At 38.9% G+C, this 19143-nt stretch overlaps 2 protein-coding genes across 3 annotated transcripts in view; one reads left to right on the top strand and one right to left on the bottom strand.

Moving 5' to 3' along the window:
- Positions 1-307: 307 nt before the first annotated feature.
- On the bottom strand, positions 308-9842 carry UBA5 (ubiquitin like modifier activating enzyme 5). 2 transcript variants are annotated; one of them, XM_066320842.1, is made up of 12 exons: positions 9669-9842; positions 8576-8621; positions 8393-8482; positions 7517-7626; positions 7026-7112; positions 6271-6355; positions 5351-5455; positions 5045-5172; positions 4310-4445; positions 3773-3848; positions 2904-3010; positions 308-2353 (listed from the first exon to the last, which is right to left on the bottom strand). In XM_066320842.1, exons 1-12 carry the CDS (start codon positions 9812-9814, stop codon positions 2270-2272), a joined length of 1200 nt encoding a protein of 399 aa, XP_066176939.1. In that variant the 5' UTR covers positions 9815-9842; the 3' UTR covers positions 308-2269. The 2 variants fall into 2 exon arrangements, with proteins under 2 accessions (XP_066176939.1, XP_066176947.1); XM_066320850.1 differs by lacking the exons at positions 8576-8621; positions 9669-9842 and having other exon boundaries at positions 8398-8459.
- Positions 9843-9983: 141 nt separating this feature from the next.
- ACAD11 (acyl-CoA dehydrogenase family member 11) overlaps positions 9984-19143 on the top strand; it is a 28943-nt gene continuing 19783 nt past the window's right edge. The window contains exons 1-9 of the mRNA XM_066320831.1: positions 9984-10293; positions 12074-12173; positions 12399-12524; positions 13927-14088; positions 14515-14679; positions 16813-16960; positions 17516-17637; positions 18058-18164; positions 18300-18423. Of these exons, the coding sequence (XP_066176928.1) occupies positions 10157-10293; positions 12074-12173; positions 12399-12524; positions 13927-14088; positions 14515-14679; positions 16813-16960; positions 17516-17637; positions 18058-18164; positions 18300-18423 (1191 nt within the window). The 5' untranslated portion in view covers positions 9984-10156. The remainder of the gene's footprint in view (positions 10294-12073; positions 12174-12398; positions 12525-13926; positions 14089-14514; positions 14680-16812; positions 16961-17515; positions 17638-18057; positions 18165-18299; positions 18424-19143) is intronic.

The raw sequence follows: 19143 nt of genomic DNA, 5'->3' as shown, positions 1-19143 counted from the left end.
GAAGTCCACCTTAAAGCAGAGGGTCACCAGTTTCAATTGAGATTTATTTACACTGTCAGAATATCAACATTTTAACAACGTTCACGAGATGCTGTTAAAACTGAACACTTTTATAAGACTGCCAAATAAAGCTGGACTTAATAATGGCAATGTACTTTGTTAGTTCATAACAAGGAAGCAATAAACATTTTATTATGTTTTACAGTTAGAGTACATTATACTTGTAAATCTTTTTAATATATAAAGAAACCTTTAATGCTGCTTTTTTGGATGCTGTTTATTTTTAAATAATTTTAACCATTACACATACACATAAAACCATCTTTTATTTATTTTCTGATTATTTCAAATTCTTCTTGTATATACAAGATGAAAGTCTAAAAGTAACACAGGAACCATTTTGTGTACTCTCTAACAGGGAATACAAAAGTGTATTAACTCCTTCATAAAAGTGTACATGAAGTTGCCTCTCTTGTCAATCCTGTGATAGCAGCCATGTCAGCCAAATAGCTGAGAGTCAGGATCAACTCAACTGTTGCAGAAATGGGTCAGCCATTTGCCTCAGGATCTCCAGAGCCAGCTGTGTGCCTGATTTTTTTTGTTCCCAGTAGAAAGGTGAAAGTCACACAGAAATGTAAGTAACATGTCAATTGACACTGGATCAAGCTAACGCAGACTTAGTGACACAGATTCAAGTATCTACCTTTTTAATGGGGTCTCATTATTCTATTTCCCATCTTTCTTTGCAGTTCATTTCTAAAACCTGGTTTCTCCAAAACAGAACTCTATCCAAAAAAGCCACTTTGATTTTACGGTATAATGCCCCACACTCAAAATGCACCCAAAATCTCCCTCACTGGTTTCAGAGATGATTTTTATGTGTATAATATGATTAGATGTCAGCTGTGGAAGAAACTGACTTTGAAGTTTGTAACCCTTGCATAGAAATGAAATATTTTTTAAACTATCTATAACTAGGTAATCATTCAGCTGCCCTAAGAAACAGGGCAACATGCTATTGTTGTCTCTTTACACTATAGTGGGATACTACCACATGGCTCTGTGTTGGCTGCATCACATTGTGGAAAAGTTTTTTGAAGAGCCTAACTGGGAAATATTTGTATTATACTGCCAAGGCTGAAATAATTACCAAGTTTTGGATAAGAAGCCCGCAGTGGTTAAAATATTTTAAACTGATCCTTCCAGTTTTGCAGGGTACTGGTTCTCCAGAATGCAAATATTTACAGGTCAGTTTGACATGTGGCCATTTAAAAGGTTATATGACTATACTAATGTCATTTACAAGACAAATACAGCAGGTGAGCTGCTCCAAAAGGGGTATTTGCAAAACTAAAAATTGATAGCACCTAATTTTAGAAGACTTTCTGTGCAAACTCAGACTTAAATTTCTTAATATAGCCAATGTCATGGGGAGTCATCAGAATTATAGCTAAACTTTCAGTAACAAACAAAAAATACAATTATTTAGACTTTTGAAAAGATAGACAAAAATCTCCAGTTCTTTCAAATGCTGTTCATAATTTTGTCATGAAAAGCATCTGGCAGACAAAATAGTGGCATGCTGATATGCAGTCTGCTAATGTAATACTAACAAAAGACTTCACCTTCTTACAGTATACTCAAAACATCACATACAAAACATAGGCAGCTGTTTAAGGACAATCAGTAGTAAGACATTGATACAGAAAATTCCATCCCAGGGATATTTAAGGCAGATGAAAAGACTTAGATGTTCTCATTAATCAGAAAAAGTAGCCACAGCTTGATCCATGCCAAGACTTCAGACCAGTGAATGACAACCAAGTACAAGTGCCTGGAAAATCAGGAGCAGCAATATGAGAGAGGCATTATCATCTGCCCTTCACCTACTTAGTCCACTCCAGCAGATTTCATCTTTCTCTTGGCCTGTTCTATGCGCTATTCTCATCACATGACAGGCTATGTAATGTGCTGTGCCTGCTTTTTTAGTTTATCCAGGTCCTTTTATTTGCCACTGAGTATCTGGACACTAGCAATGCTGAGAAACTAAAATTTACAGTAGCACAGCTCTATCTGCTAATAAAGACATGATGAGAAAACAGAATATAAACAATATAAGTCTGTGTCCTTCCTGCCCTGTAACAGTTCTGATTCATCTGAAAAGTAAAGGTAAGCTTCAATGGAGGTGAAAAAAAAAGTAAGAAGTCTGGTCTTCTCAAAATCCAATGTCCATCCAAACTCATGAAAGTTGTACGTAATATTTGTTTTTCTACATGTTTCTCATTTTGGCCATGAGTTCTTCTAGGCTTTCTTCAGACTCTGTTACTGTCTCTCCAGTTATTAAATTCTCTTCCTGTTAGGAACAGGAAGAAAAAGTGGTCAACAAAAAAAAAAAAAAAAAAACAAAACAAAAACCTCCCCACAGATCAGCTTTATTACTGTTACACTACACCATTTTCCAAGAACCAGGCATTCAGTTGTGAGATTAGGCCTAAGTGATTCTAAGAGTCAATTGTAAACTATTTTGACTAGGAGTTAGAATGTTCTTACTGCAATACATTCAGATTCTATGTTCCCCAGGTATACTCATTGCTCTTTGACTACATACAGCTTTTACAAGATATGTATGGTAAAAATTAATTAGTCACCAAAACAGTGAGAAATTCACATTTGCTGTCCTTCTTCCAGCCCCCAAATGCATCCATTCCTATCATCTCAGCAGTACATTCACACTAGCCACAAAACTGGACCATAAAAAAGAATAATCAAATGAACTGAGGTCAAGTTTCACTGGAATTGTTCAAGATGGAAGTCTGTTTTAGATTTAAAGGGTAAGGTGGCTGGTATTTTAAATTTAATCTACAATGTATATTTCAAAACTTCATAAAGAATAAATACGTTACCGTGTCTGGGATAGTATACGCTACACTAATTCCCTCAGGAAGCTCAGGTACTGGGCCAGATGCAGCCTTCAGCTCTTCTTCTGAAATTTCTGATACTAATTCAATGCCTTTGCATTAAAAGGAAACAAGAACTCCGTTAAAAGTTAGAAAAAAAAGTTCTTTAATCACCAAGTTATCACAGTAAGAGGAATAGTGCAGCTACTTTCCCAAAGCAGAATAAATTAAAGCAGAAACACCTTTGATTTCAACAAGTTCATTCCATTATCAATGCAAAATATTTTCCCTTTACAATATATTAAATAATTCTATATAGGCAACTTATGAACCAGAATGGCATCTCTTCCTTGTCCTTAGCATTTAAACTTTACCATAAAGACACTTCTCACAGTTGTAAGATAATATTATTTTCTATAGCATGCAATAAACAGAACATATATCTCCATTCTTAAAATGGTTATATAAAACACATTTATCATTCCTTCAGATAATTTCTTCTAATTTAAAACCCTCCGAGGATTGTAAAAATCCATGGGATGCCTCAACACAGGCAAAAACTGCTCTCTAGTATATTTTAAAGGAATATGCAGTTAATACATCTTCTCATATCTCTCTCATCTTCAGAATGTCTTCTAAGAAAGGTTTTTATTCAAGCAGCAGTTATATTTTGAGCCTAAACCTGCACATTGCACTAAAAACGTATCACCAAGTTGTGGTAAAATTACTTTCAAGACCTGTGAGAAGCCAACAGTAATTACACAGTGTAAGTTACAAAAATAGGAACTAGAAGAATTCTATGTACCCTAAACTGTGTTCACCCAAATTGAATCTCAGTATTGGGAACATCATTTAGTCTCCAGTTGATGACTTACCCCAGTCATTGTCTTCATGTACTATTTCTTCTTCCTTTTCAATTACTTCTTCTTTTGGTCTTTCAGCTTCTTTTTTCTGGAGGGAAAATACAAAGAAATAAGCCCCTCAATAATTGAAATTTAACAGTCCAATTTTCAAGAACAGCAAAGAAGTTCAAGCCTAATGTTCAGATTTCTTCCAGTATGTAAGATAAAAAAGTTTCAAACACTGACTGCTTAGGAGCAAAAAGGCAGAATACCTGCAAGTTCAAAAGAACACCAAACCCATTAAGAGTCAGAAACATACAACTGCCAGAAAAGTTTGCATTCAGTTAAGTCATATTTTCTTCTACATAACTGCTCAACCTTTCTTCCTACCCTTTAGTTTAAGGTAACTCTAAGTATTGTATATTTAAAAACATGTGCAACCATCTGAAGATGATTGCTGCAAACTGGAGTAGCAATGAACATTTTCTTTTACTACAGATTTGCAGCTTGCTTTGTTCTCTAAGAAAAGGGGAAAAAAAAAATCAACCCACAAACCCAAACCGGTTTTACCTTGTAATTTTCTTGCTGTTTTCTGCAATTGTGGTCACTGCATTGGGGGTTTGGCTTCATGGACATAGTTGGGAAGAAATCCTGCATTGCATTGTAACCAAGATAATAACTTACAGTACCAAAATTTAATAGGTACCTGGAAACACAGACAAAGAAGGAGCTTGTAATACAGGTGCAAACCTAAAACTTCAGCTGCTCAGGGAATAATTTTTCCTCAAAGAACTTTTAGAATACACTTCCAGATTCATGGAGTTGTACTGTTACTGTAATTGGCTTAAATCCAGTTATGCTGTAGTCAGCTGGCAACAGAATAACTGTATCAATGTAGAATCCCATCTTCTCGTGGTGTGTGGGAATAACTCAGCTACAGGCAAGAGAAGTAATTTATTCTTTGTCCATGTACAAAATTTCAAAGACAAGTCAGCACTATAGCATTTTTAACGTATAACTTAATGATGTCAAATCAGAGAATGTTTAAATGCAGAACTAAGAAAAAAAAGTGCATGTGTCTATGCAGTAACAGAAATCCTTTGGAAAATACTGAAACTGTTTCTTACCCCTGAAAAATTCAAGCAATGTGTATTTCAGCCCTGCTCAATGTTGTCCAACAGCATTAGGAAAAAAGCCATGAACATGTAAAAAAGAACCAGATTTGTCATTATGAAATGTTTCTTCTGGGTTTTTTGTTCTCATATTTTGCTGTACACATCAAATAGCAACAACTCAGTCACTTACTTGAGAACATTTTGTACAAGCATTCCTGCCACAACCCCCATGGTTGTAGGAAGACTGGCTGCACAAACTCCTTCTCGTTTCAGTGTCTTCTCATCAATATTTGCAGCTACAACCAGTGGAGGAGCACACTGAGGGGTAATAGAGAAATTAAACTGTAAAAAAGCATTCAAGAAATGCCACAGATCACACAGAATTTTAAGGTACTGCATCAGCTGAGCCAGGATCACACTCACTAGGCCAGCTGATCTTCACATTCCCAGTCCCACTCTAAAAGGCAAGTGAGCCATTCAGCAGAGAACCACGTACCGCGAAACAGGCGGATTCACCAGGTATGATCAGCTGGATGTGTCCTGACACTGCATTCTCACTCACTCCAGATTCCATCCAGATTTGTCCAAGTTCATTGCATGCCTTATAAACACAGAAACATGCAGGTCAGCACTGCAGAAGTTTTATGAAAAGGAACCCAAACAATGTGATAAACTTTGAGTGATGAAACACATTCATCTCCCTTGCTTTCAGCAAAAAGGCTATGGTCAGAATAAGGGACATGAAGAGATAGAAATTATTTATCAAAGGACAAATCAAACAGCAAATTAAAGTTGCCCTCATGAAGCCAGCCCTTTGTGCTTTCCTGAGGACCTAAGATGTTTTAACAAATACAGACATTAATGACCCAGTTACAGCACACTAAAGAATATAATTCCACAAACTATTTTTAGAGGCTTGGATACAGTGTATCTGTGTGCTTCCCTGTCTGCAATTTGTGGATCAAGTCAGCTGAAGGGTAACAGGAAACACACATTTGGCATAACACCTTACTTTGGCTGCTACTATAAAGAAAAAGAGTTTGACTAAATAAACAGCATTTTCAGTATACAAAAAGTCATGTGAAGTATACAATTAGCCATAGAAAATGTTTAAAAGTTCGTAAGAATTAACATACCAGCCCTTGAAAATACCGTTACATAAACAGAGTAATTGGAAAGTACAGACTTTATGACGCTTTGATCTTCTACTAAGCATTAGCTGATAGCAACTTCTAAGTCTTCAGTGATATTTATACACATAACATGGGTTTATAAGGTGTGGGTAAAAGCTCAGATTCCTCAAGCCAAGGGGGATATTTCTTAGGAGACTGTTTTTAAGTTCTGTCTTTTCTATAGTTGCACAGTTCCTTACATTATTTATAGGAGAAAACAGACTTCCACAAGCTCGTGCCTTACCGTGTTAATTGCCATGCGAGCCTCAAAGTTGTCCACGCAGCTTAGAACCAGATCCACAGGCTTCCCTTCCTCCAGTGCCCCATTACTGGAACAAGCATCAGAGATTTACATGAAATTGCTGGCAGAACAAAACACCAACACAGCAACCAACATGCTGCTTTAGAGTACAGAAGTGCAAGAAGAGTGAATTTCTAACAAAACTTGTGCAAATGCAGTACAGATACAACCAGCATCTTAGATCTGAAGTAGATATAACACCATGCTGAAGCTGGGATTTAAATATATGGGCATTTTAGACGGTTTATACAGTATGCACTCACAGTACTAAGTATCGGAGAATTGTATCTTTGTACAAAAAACTGCAAATGGTGTTACTTATTTTAGTTCTTTATGAGATCCACTAATAATTGCTTTCTTCTTCATTCTATAAATCATACCTGAAACTACTACAGAGCACTCAAGATATGATCTGATCTCTTTTCCATAATGGAAAACCTAGAGCTTTGGTTGGAAATCTAAAGATGCACTCATATAAAAAATAACTAAGTAACAGCAGAAATAAATGGCAGCTATAGAGAACACATTTATATCTCTATCTATATGAAGGCAGGAATGTCTTCATATACATATATTTCCTAGAGGTTTTCAATTAGAAGTTATTAAATTGAAAAAGAACCCCAACAAGAAAAACGTGAGGCTGTGTAGAACCACACATCAGCAGAAGTTAGCAATATGCTAAGGTTGGGGGATTTTACCTTATTCTATCCATGAAGTGCTCAAAGTTGTCCAGTGTTGTGATGTTGTAGTTATGTACTTCAAACTGAACATCAGGATTAATATCCCTTATGGAGGAAATAATAGGAGTCAGTAGCAAAGAATAAAATGTTAATTTGCATTCTAACTTCACGAGTGTTGCTACAGGCTTAAATTTCCAGTCTGAACTCTAGAATTCACCCATATTTTTCAAAAATTCAGTTTAGATACGAAAAAAACCCCACAAAATATGGAAGTGGCATAGTTTATACCAAACTTCTGAGCAAAACTGGCTATACTTAAAAAGTACACTCACATTAAGGTTTTGGCCAGTACAAAATGTCTTTGAAGTATCAATCATCTCCACAAATATTTTATACTTGAATTCCCAAATTAGAACATGCTACTTTGCAAATGATTAAGAGAGAAACATTAGTTTTCTGGAGCAGCATCCTGGCTAAATACATTTGATACCCACTTCTCCAAGTAATACCTCAATGTATGTTCTGCTGCTTGCACTTTACTTAATCCAGCTTGATGAGGTTGGAAGAAGAGTCTGTTCATGTTTGCCAGCTCCACTTTGTCATAATCAAACAGAAGCAGCTACAATAAAGATTGTTTTAACATGTGTGAATGTCCAGGGACTCTGCAAACAGAGCGCTATGGCAAGACATTTTGAACAACAAAACTAATTCTAAAACCAAAGTCATAGAAAACTCCCCCCAACCAAACTCAATCCCTCAGAGACCATTCAGTCCCACACAAGAGGAACTGACATCAAAGGATGTGAAAAACTGAATCAATCTGTTAAATCATTAAAATTACTCAATAAAAAGTTAAGTCGTTATTTGATCTAAACTAAGAATATTCAGCAGATTACGTACATGAACAGTATCACATCTATTATCACATTCCTACTTGCTGCCACGTGACAAACTAATGTTTGGGATAAAGATATCTGTTTGTCATCTACTACATTTCAATTTGATGATATAAACTTGGTTCTTGTAAGACTTTATCTTTTATGTGAAATACTCTCTCCTTTTTCTTTATTTATGTTTTCCTTTTGCAGTAATCCAGCATGAAGATTAGAGAGATGGATTCATATAAGAATATGGAGATGACAAAAATCCAAACAAGAATCATTCACATGATAGAGGATTAAGCCCTAAATAAATCAGCTTTTCCAGTGTAATAAAAATACAGACTCTTCATGTGTGATGTTTACACAGGTGCTGTTATTGAATGCTTTCTTCACAACATTTCTTATTTGGGTAAAATCAACAGAGAGAAACCAAACCAAATTCTTTAAGAAGAGGATTGGTCCATCTACTATAAAGACAGAGAAGAACAAAAAAACTCTCATTACCTTACCAATGCCACACCTTGTCAGCATTTCAGCAGTCACACTGCCAACGCCCCCTACACCTACTACTGCAACTGTGAAGGTACGGATTTTCTGTAGAGAGAAACAATATACAGGTCATTATCTCGAAAGTGGTCCTCCCAGGGAAAAAATGCAAGCAATGTTTCATTACAGGTAGAATCCTACCTCATAGTCTTTGACAATTCCCATTCTTTTTAATGCCATCAAGCGACTAGAAAGAAAAAAAAATGCAACGTTACACAGAAAATGTTTCTAATGTTCCTAACAACAATTTTGCTTTTCAGGTATCTAAAACCACTTTTGCTTTAGAAATAACCTCACCAAGCAGTAAACTCAAGCCTGCTGTTTCCACTGTAGTTGTGATTGCCATCTCGGTTAAGTCTGACAGAGTAGATGCTTTTCTATTTGCACCAGGGTCCTAACTCTGCAGAAACGCATGCACCTATTCCTCTCCTATGCATAATATCGATAAAATCATGTGGACACAGCTATTTTTGTAAATTAATCCCTGATTTACAGAATGAAAGGTGACAGGTTTTTTTTTGGTAATGAACCATATGGTAGCAAACCAGTGAAGACTTGCACTGTTTCCTGATCGATTTGATTAGATTAACATAACATTAAAAATAAAATAAACAGAGACTATCGAGTTTGGAGGATAACTGAAAGGATTTTAAAGTAACATTTTATCCCTCTATTGCATTTTTCATGAAAGTACAAGTATCAACTTGTATTAATGAAAAATAAAACCAAACCCAAGTCAACAATACAAAACCAAAAAATTCATCAGATTTCTAGAATGGAGGGGGTCTCTAAAGCTCAAGAATTCTATAAACCGACTTCTAAAATAGGCAATTTGGAGGAATATGACGTCATGCAATACCAACACCTCTCCCATTTACTAGCAACGTAGCTGAAAAAACCCACAAGGTTTCCTCTCTCTCTCTCTCCCTTCCTGCCTGTATCGTAAAGCAAGATAAATACAAAGTAACCCTGACATCCACCCCTGCCAGCCCAGCCAGATGGGAAATCGGAGAGCATCTCTCCCCTGCTCCGCCGGGAGCACCTGCCTCCTGCGCTGCCCGACAGCCTCCCGAGCACAGCCAGCCCCATCCCAGAGATTCCCACCCGTCCGAGCCGAGCCTCCTCCAGCTCCGTGCGCCTCTCCCGCTTCACCCAGACCCACCGTTCCGTCATCCCGCGGCTCCCCCCGTTCCCCACCCCGCCCTCTGGCAGAGCCCCGCCGCGCTCGGCGCACCTGTAGGGGTTGGAGTCGGTCACCTCGGGGCTCATGGTGTCGATGCGGGCCCGCGCCGCTCCCCGCCCGCGCTTCTCCCGGGCCAGCTCCTCCTCCAGCTCCCGCACGCGCCGCTCCAGGCGCTCCAGCCGCCCGGGATCCGCCATGGCACCGACACGTCTGCTCCCGGCCCCAGCAGCTTCCGGGAAGCGTCGGGGCGGGGCTTTCCCGGGGCCGGCATTCCCGGGGCCGGCCTTCCCGGGGCCGGCCTTCCCGGGGCCGGCCTTCCCGGGGCGGGCCTTCCCGGGGCCGGCCTTCCCGGGGCCGGGCTTTCCCGGGGCCGGGCCCACACCCGGCAGCTGAGGGGCGGTGTGTGCCGCCCGGGAAACGTCCTGTTCGCGGAGAAGCCTCCGGGCCCGGCAGCCAGGGGGCTGCGGAGCGCTTTCCTTGGCCGGCCGAGGCGCCTCCGGGTGACCCGGGCGGGGCGGGCTGCGGCGCGGCCTCCGAGGATGGCGGCGGAGCCGGGCACTAGCGAGGTGCGGCCGCAGCACCGCTTCGACCAGGACAGCCTGGAGCGGTACCTGAGCAGCCGCTTGCCCGGCTTCCCTCGGCAGCCCGCGGGCGCGCTGGCTGTCAGGCAGTACAGGTAACAGCGGTGACACTGGCGACAAGTGGCTGACACTGGTGGCGGGGCCGCAGCCGCTCCCCTGGCCCGGAGCGCCCGGGAGGGGAGGGCGGAGGAGCCGCCGCCTGCCAGGGAAAGTGTCAGGGGTAGAGCCCTTTGCTAGGGATGGCGGGCAGCAGCCATCGATGGGTTTTTAAGATGCATTTTGACTTAGTCCAATTAAAGGCGCGTCTCAGCTCGTCCTTTGAGCTGCTGGAGAAGGCAAAGTTTGCGGTGGCGGCCAAAGTGACCTTTGTCACACTCAGTCTGCGGCTGGCCGTGGGCGGGCTGTGTGTTGTGTGGACTTGCCGCTGTCCTCAGATTACACCCACGAGTGTTTCATTGCCTACAGGTAAATCGCAATTGATCTGCTCCATCATTAATTGCACAGCGAATAGTAATGTTCAGAAGCACATACATGGCTTAAGAAATCAATGGTAAAAGTATTAGACTGCCACCAGGTGAGCAAATCCCCGAGATCAGCGTAAGGATGTGCCCGGATTCCCATTACTGCCCGGAGAGCATTATGCAGTGTGCCGGGGAGGTGCTACACCCGGGCTCCAAAGCCTCTGTTCCATAGAGCACCGAGTTCGTTTGCATTCAGCAAATCAGTGTTGTGGCTGCACGGCTTCATGTCAGGAACTAACTATTAGAAGTAAACTTATTCTAAAAATAAGGATTAATTCCTTTGTTGGCATGACCTCGACTAATTTATCTGCAACTATCATCAAACAGTGAACAATTTTTCATTGTTTTCTGATGTAAATATAAAACATTAATTCATTCAATCTGCCCTAATCTTCCTGTGTACTTCAGCTGAGAAGACTTTAGGAGGGGGTTAGGAGACTAGCTAATAGCAAAGTCTGCAAAAATTTTAGTATTTATGCTTTTACTTTGTCTTGTAATTACAGTTCAAGGCTCCAGCTGGCCTAAATTTGATTTGCTACAGGCAGAGTATTTGTCAGTTAAACTTTTTAAACTATTACAAAATGCCCTAACTGCTTTGGGGAGAATGGAAATGTAATGGGAGGGATGTGGGCAAAAGTTCATTTGATTTGTATTTTCCAATAGTAATCCAGTATTTTATTGGACTAGGTCAGAATACATCTTAAAAATTAACCAGAATAAGGAGAGAAAAGCATGCAGATTAACACAGAGCCTTGAGGAAAATAAACATCAGTGGGTTTAATTGAAATATGATAGACAAGGTTTTATGAAGGGATTAACTGGGTTGCCCTTCTCTTTTCATGTGTGTGGTTGAAATGTCTAATGTTCTTTGTGACTCCAACATGCTTTCTTTAAAACTTTACAGTTCCTATAGGCTGTCCCTAAAGCATAGTCTTTGGACATGATAATCAGGCTGGCAAACAGTGTGACTTGGTACTAGAATCATTAGTAATTTATTCATAGACTAGAATAATGGAGTGGTTTGGGCTGGAACAGACCTTAAACATCATCTAGTTCCAATCCCCTTGCCATGGGCAGGGTTACCTTTCTCTAGACCAGGTTGTTCAGAGCCCCATCCAGCCTGACTTCAACCCTTTCAGAGATGGAGCATCCCCAGTTTCTCTGGGCAGCCTGTTCCGGTCCAGATTTGAAAAAACCCACAACACAAAACAGCTCTGGAGAAAATGGTTTCCTCCATTCTGCCATTTTGTTTGTATCAAGTCACAATGCACTTTTGCAAATATCATTTCTGTTAGAAGTTTACAAAATTGTAATTATTTGAATTTTTCAGTAATTATAATCTTTCTCTTTGCAGCTCAGGCCAGTCAAACCCAACCTTTTACCTTCAGAAGGGTGGGCAGGCTTTTGTGCTCAGGAAGAAGCCCCATGGTCCTCTTCTACCTAGAGCACACAAGGTAAGCAACATTCTTCACTGAGCTCCAAATACTTTGTTTCTCAGGTGACATGGGTCTGTACCTGATGGTCCAGCACACTGATGAATGTGTCTAGAAATACAGTGAGTTGCTGTGTCATTTCCCATGTTCTGTGCTCTACATATAATTAAACATTCAAGAGGATTCATTGTGCTAATTTATGTTTGGGAGGTTTTAATCAAACCTAAATTTCTGTGTCTTCTCCAGGTGGATAGAGAATATCGTGTGCAGAAGGCCTTATTTTCAGCTGGATTTCCAGTGCCTGAGCCCCTTTTGTATTGCAGTGACGTTTCTATCATTGGAACAGAGTTTTATGTAATGCAGCATGTGCAGGTTGGTCCTGAAGTGTGAGAGATTCTTTCCTTCTCCCTACTACAAGCTGCTTTTAAATTGTCTAAAACCTTTCTGTTAGAGCCTTACCCAGCACAGTTTTGTGATATGAGCGTAAATAATCTTCTGATATTTTAAAGAAATGCTAGCTACCAGTGGTTCTTACAGATTTCAGCTTCTCCAGTGCTTATTTCACACTTTGTTGAAATTTTTAGCTCAGTATTTAACCTCTTGTTCTTGTTTGAGCTCTTGGAAGGATATCTTGAAATGAGACAATATTTCTTCTGTGAAAAGCATACACAAGTCAGAGGGAAAAAAATCAGTCTGCAAACTGAATCTTTGGATATCCTGGAGCCTGTTTAGTATTGAAGATAGGAACTGACATACAATCACCTTTTCTTTAAAACAAAGCAGGATTCCAGTTCAAACACTAGTTTCAGAAAGAACACAGCGTATCTCTGTCGGTGGTCCACCACTCTGGGGGTGCTGTATCTGAGTTGATAAGCTTTTTGTTAGATCATGGTGATTTTGACTGTGTCTTTTTTTTTTTTTTTTTTTTTTTTAATCCTGTGGGAGGAGGAGTTGAATTCAGGCCTTTCCCATTTCATTGCATTACATTCTATCATAAGGTTTACTGGGAAATTAGAAATGTAAGTTTGTGGGCCAGTTTCTGAAGATTAGGTTAACCTTCCTACAAAAACTGTAAATAAAGGGTAATAGAATGTACGAGCTGTGAAAATTTTGAAACAGCTTTCTTACATCAAAGATAGAGGATTTTACTGGTTTTGATTAGAAAAAGGTGATTCCTTAAAAAGAAACCTTGTTACATTTCTAAGTATGTAAATATACAGTCTGTCCATTCTAGGATGATTTGCGCTGGTCTCTTTTTAACAATTGTGAAAATGATACAACAAGGCCTCCTAAATGTATCTCCTAAATGTATTCAACTGCTTTTAAGGAGAAAAACCAAGTGAATTTCTTTGGATTGTTTGAGTTTCTGTACACACAACCCACCCATTCTCCTGCCTGCCCCTCCTTTCCTCTGGGTTCTTCACTGGTATTTTTTCTGCAAATTAGCTTTTAGGGACAATGTAGTAACATTGTTTTTCCTGGTACTTTCAAGCTTGAGTATACTTGGATTGAGTGTTCTAATTTAAAATTTCATCTACAGATACACCGTAGATATCTATACATATTAGATACACCATATACTAGTGACCTGGGTTTGCCATGAGTCCCTTCATTGGCCCTGGGTGAGGAATAAAATAATTGAGGAAGGAATTTTGATTGCATAAGGAGTGTTGGTTCACTCCATTTGTTTTTGGCTGTGGAATATATAGCTTTACTTCTTTTCATCTGATGGGTACATCCCACCAAATAAATACCTGGTTTGTGATATTTCTAGGGTCGCATTTTCCGAGACATCTCTCTGCCTGAGGTGGGCCCAGCAGAGCGTTCTGCTCTGTATCTTGCAATGATACAAACTCTGGCCCTGTTGCACTCCTTTGATTTGAAGTCATTGGGTCTCCAAGGATATGGTAGAGGACCAGGATACTGCAGAAGACAGGTACAGCTCTTAACAGTCTCTTGTTTTGTCTGATCTTTGACTGTTTATTTGATTTGCAAGCTAAACTGTTAATTATTAATGATCATATTTCAGCTATTAAACCTTCACTAAGTTCAATTAATTGTGCACAATTTGAAGCCACTACTGCATTCAGATAGATTCTGTAATGCTGTACTTAGGGAATGATATGCATTTGCTTTTGGAATTACACTAGATTTGGGCTTTGTAAATAGGACTGAAATAGATGTAGTCTTCATTTCATCATTTGATATCTCAGTTCACATTTGCAAATGCAGAGGTACTGGTTTACTGAATTTTCAAGCAACATGGTGATAGCAAAAGCCCAGAAGCATGTGCTTTGACATTTTGTTAAATTAAAAACTTGTGAATCAACTGAAAATCTGTTGGAGTGTTTGTATTTTTTAGGTATCAACTTGGAAAAAGCAGTATGATGCAGCTGCTCATACAGATATTCCTGCCATGAACAAGCTGGCTGAGTGGTTAGCAAACAACTTGCCACCTCATGATAATGAAGAAAGCCTAATTCATGGGGACTTCAGAATAGATAACATCATCTTCCACCCAACAGAGGTATTTGAAATTTAATAGATTTTGGCCCTCTCTTTGTTTGTATTCCCATCACGTAATGGGACACTTATACGTGGGTTATTTTAGTGCATGAAATGTCTTTGAAAGAAACAGTAAAAAACTGAACTCTTCTCTGTTGAGATTTCTTAGAGAGTGAAGACATGATTTATATTTGGATTGATTGAGGGTGAGCAGTTCCAGACTGGGCCCTTTGGCCTGCAGAGCCTGTGGGCCCCTGAGCCCAAAGGGCCTGCAGGCCACAGTCATGCAGTTGGAAATTCACACCTGTGGTGCAGTAGAAAATTCACAGTTTATATTAAGGTGTTCTGGGAAGTAATGGGTTTCTAAATGTAGAATTGTAGTTCTGACACTTTAGCCACCTTAAGACTTAGATGAATAAGGTTTGTTTGCATTCTTTGTATAGCCTGTAACTGTAAACTATGTGGTGAACCTATAGAACTCACCGTGGGCTGATAATAAAGGGGAATTCGACATGGAAGCCACATTGGTTTAGATGTGTCGTCTGTTCTGTCTGATCTCCTAATAGTCAGGGACCCTTGCTACACTTTTCTGTATTCAGCACAAGGTGTTTAGTTACCTAATACAGTCCTGACTTTCATGGCAGGAGCTAGATAGAATGGATGGAATCACAGAATCATAGAATTGTGTGGATTGGAAGAGACCTTAAACATAATTGATTTCCAACTCTTTGGCCACAGGCAGGGACACCTTTCACTAGACCAGGTTGCTCAGGACCCCATCCTACCTGGCCTTGAGAGATACTGTTTATTCATTAGTTCTAGTCCCTGCTTTGAAGTACAGGAATAAAGCATTTTATATGCATAGATCCTATTGGATTCAGTGCAGCTGAAGGCTCACTTCATTAAAGTACATAAGCATCTGATCCAAAGCCTACTGACATCTGTTTTATGGCTTCACTTAACAACAAGGGCTTTTGGAGCAGGGACTAAATGTGTGATACATGACACTAGTGGAAGCAAAGGAAAATCTGCCACAGCTTTTTAGTTATGAGCACATGTAGATCACAGAGACCCTGAAAGTTTTCCAATCATCTTTAGAGGAAAAAAAGATTTTTTTGTTGTTTGTTTGTTTATAGTTTATGGAAATAAATGTGTGCTGCCTATCTATCAGCACAGTTATGTTTTCATTACTTTTTTCTGTGTAACCTGCTATGTTGGGACCAGAAGATAAGTCTGAAACTTGATACCATGACTGCAATTCCTGCTTCATGACAAAGATCCCAGAGATTCCTAGAGATTCTGTGCATGGATTAATTGATAGATGTGATTTGTAGGCTTAAATGTGCTGATCAATTCCCTGAGCAGGGAATTTGACTGTCTTGGGGACTCACCCAGCTGTTCCTGATGCAACTGAAGGAATCGACCAAGTTGTACATAGGTAATTTTAAGTCCTCTGTAGAAACCATTCCTGAATATGAAGGACTGATCGTGTAGGAAAGACTTTTCCACATATTTTAAGTAGCCATGGATCATGAGTAGGCTGGAGGGATCATTCAGGTTGACAGGACAGCTGGATTGTGAGAACAAAATGACACTTGAGGAGTCTCAGACCACCCAGCTGAAGACACCATTGCAAGGATGCTTGCAGGAGAGGCTCATTCTGAGCAGTGATTAACTTCCTGTTTAGAAATTCAGTTTCCCACATAAGTGTTAATCTATGGACAAGGTTGTGAAGGTTTTCTGGTGCATGGTCTGCCTGTGAATTTCTGTGCTAAAGGACTGTGCAATAGGACTGGGAAAGAAACACAACAACTCTCAGTACTACTGTTCTAGGATATTTTAATTCAATCATCTTTTATACTAGGAGAGTTTAGAAGTTTCTGACAGGAAGAACACTACTCAAAAATGTAGATTTAAATCAGATTTTCTTTGGAAAAATGCCTAGCTTTCTGTCCTTATGTGAATGTTAATTTTCTGCAGATCTTTAGATAGTGCCAAAAGGAGCTCTTTTTGCTGTAGACAGCTACAGTGTGTATTTTTAATTTTAAACATACAGTAACCAAATAAAACACTTGGATATTGAGTGGGCTGTGCATTTGTGGATGGAGAGAAAGTGTCTTCTAACATTCACTTGAGGTTTTTATTTTTCTTTAAGGCTCGTGTTTTGGCGGTGCTGGACTGGGAGCTTTCAACTACTGGTCACCCTTTAGCAGATTTAGCATATACCACTCAATTCTACTTTTGGCCTACATCTATTAAGGGCTTAGGTCAAGGCTCTGTCTTGGGTTTCAAAGACACCATAGGTATGAAATGGTAATCTTTTTCTTGAAATAAACCCTAGGCTTGATTTCTATTTGAAGTGTTATAGGAATTAAACGGTAAATTCACAAGCCTATTGTTTTGTGTTTGTAAAGAAGTTTTCCATAATTTTTTTGTTGTAGCAAACATGCTGATAATGAGTCTTTGGAAAGTTCTGTTCTATCAAGCTTTGTTTTAGCTACAATAGGCTACTTCTGTAAAACCTTGTTTTGAACCTTTCTAAGAGATAAATGTAAACATTTATTTTTTTTAAAAAAGCCTTTTCTCCCCCAGTTGAAATTATTTGTTTGAGTGGAGTGGAGACAAAGGACAGCAGGAAATGTTATGATTATCTGAAATTCTGGCAACTCCTACTTCCTTTGGTGTCTCCATATCACAATAAGAAATGATAAATCATGGTGTTTACTATGTAAAAGAAATACCTCATAAAGTTTAAAAACTGTTCAAATTTTTGAAGAATAAGAAAAATAAGCTAGAAAAAAATCATAGAAAGTGTTGAGTATTCTAAACAAATATTAATTTTTTTTTTCTTTTTGTAGAAACTCCTTCCTTTGAAGAGCTGATTTCCGCTTACTGCCGCTGCCGGCGTATTTCCACTACTTTATCCAACTTTAACTTTTTTCTTGCTTTGTCCTATTTTAAAATGGCAGCAATAGCCCAGGTAATACCCTCACTTTTGCCGAAATGTCATATATCTTTGTGTGCTTGTGGGTAGTTCTGTCAGTCATGGATAATAATTGTATGTCTGTGCTGTTGTAAATTGGCTTGAGGGACAATCTGGGCTCATTTGCCATATCACATGCAGACATTTGTCTTTTCTTTTTCTGTTTTACTTTTCCACTACTACATTTTGTGATTTTCCTTTCATTTGATTTAGCTGGAATATGGTTTTAACTCTTGTGCAGCAAGCATCTCCATTATATTAGAAATGTAACAAAACCAATATTAGCATACCCCAGTAAGTTTTTTTCCTTTAAAGACTACGTGCATTTAAATGTTACTTTTCTATTTTAAGAAATCACCAGTATGTTAAAGAGAAAATTTTAAGTGCATAATTGTACATAATTTCTTTTGGTTTTAGGGTGTATATGCTAGGTATCTCATTGGAAATGCTTCTGCAGAGAATAGTCACGAATTTGCAAAGGTTGTGAAGCCTTTGGCCGAAAAAGGCTTAGAGCTCTCAAAAAGGTAAGAGTGGTCTAAACTACTGGTCAAAGGCAAGGCAAAGCTTTTCCAACATCTTCCTTTATTTAAATGATTGTCTAAGGCAGCTTATGTTAATATGAGGAAAATCACGTTACTGCATTGAATGTTCTTCCCTAGGTCATCCTTCAGCAGCATACAGCACAGCATTTCTGGAGAGCTCTTCCATCGAAGTAGGAAAGGCCAAGAAATTCTTCTGAAGGTTAAGCAGTTCATGAAGCAGCACATTTATCCAGCTGAGAAGGTAAAAGCTTTTCATTAACCTGTTTATAAAGGTTAAAGTCTATTTTTTAACTCAACTTTATAAAAATGTAAAAATATGTCTAGAAGTCATGTCTTCCTGTGGTTTTTTTTTTTTTTTTTTTTTTTTTTTTTTTTTTTTTTTTTCCCCAAAACAGCCTTATTTTCATGCAGTAATGATTGTGGTATAACAAAATAGTAGCAGAAATCATTATAGACTGCATTTTTTTTTTCAAGATTAAAATGTTGTATGCATTGTTAATGAAAGAGTCGATTTTTAAACTTCTGAAGTGTAAAAATGTCTCTTTTTAGAAAGAGGTTTTTATTTAAAGGAAATTGCCAAAATACTTGTTAGACTAGCAACAACCTAGAACTCTTATTAGATACTGAACCTAAAGACACTTACTTAAAAATAGAAACTGCTGATTTTAAGCATATGAAGCTGAATGTTTGTTTCTTGCTATTTAGGCTACTCTATTATTATCAGAGTAGCCTCATTCCTGAATAAATCTAATACCAATGAAAGTTTGAAATCAGATAATGAAATATACACAGAGTCCATAGTTAGTGGAAGGGAAATACAGAGGAAGTAGTTTACTTCTTATCCTAGGAAGGTTAGGAATTTCCTCTTAGAAAGTTGGTTCAGCTTCTAGCCTCGTGGAAGTACAGATGCCTTTTGTTGCAGAATTTGTTGTTTTGGTTTTCTGATTTTTTTCCAAGTCGG

Source organism: Sylvia atricapilla, chromosome 1 (genome assembly GCF_009819655.1).
Source record: "Sylvia atricapilla isolate bSylAtr1 chromosome 1, bSylAtr1.pri, whole genome shotgun sequence".
Lineage (NCBI taxonomy): Eukaryota > Metazoa > Chordata > Aves > Passeriformes > Sylviidae > Sylvia > Sylvia atricapilla.
The sequence above is the reverse complement of the archived record's forward strand: the minus strand, read 5'-3'. Positions and strand labels throughout refer to the sequence as shown.

Excerpts from the sequence above, each read along its gene's own strand:
- UBA5 (XM_066320842.1), bottom strand. The coding sequence starts at position 9,814 with ATGGCGGATCCCGGGCGGCTGGAGCGCCTGGAGCGGCGCGTGCGGGAG. Across the intron at positions 6,356-7,025 it reads CACTTCATGGATAGAATAAG|TAATGGGGCACTGGAGGAAG; the intron begins GTAAAATCCCCC and ends TGCTTGTTCCAG. Across the intron at positions 2,354-2,903 it reads CGTATACTATCCCAGACACG|GAAGAGAATTTAATAACTGG; the intron begins GTAACGTATTTA and ends TGTTCCTAACAG.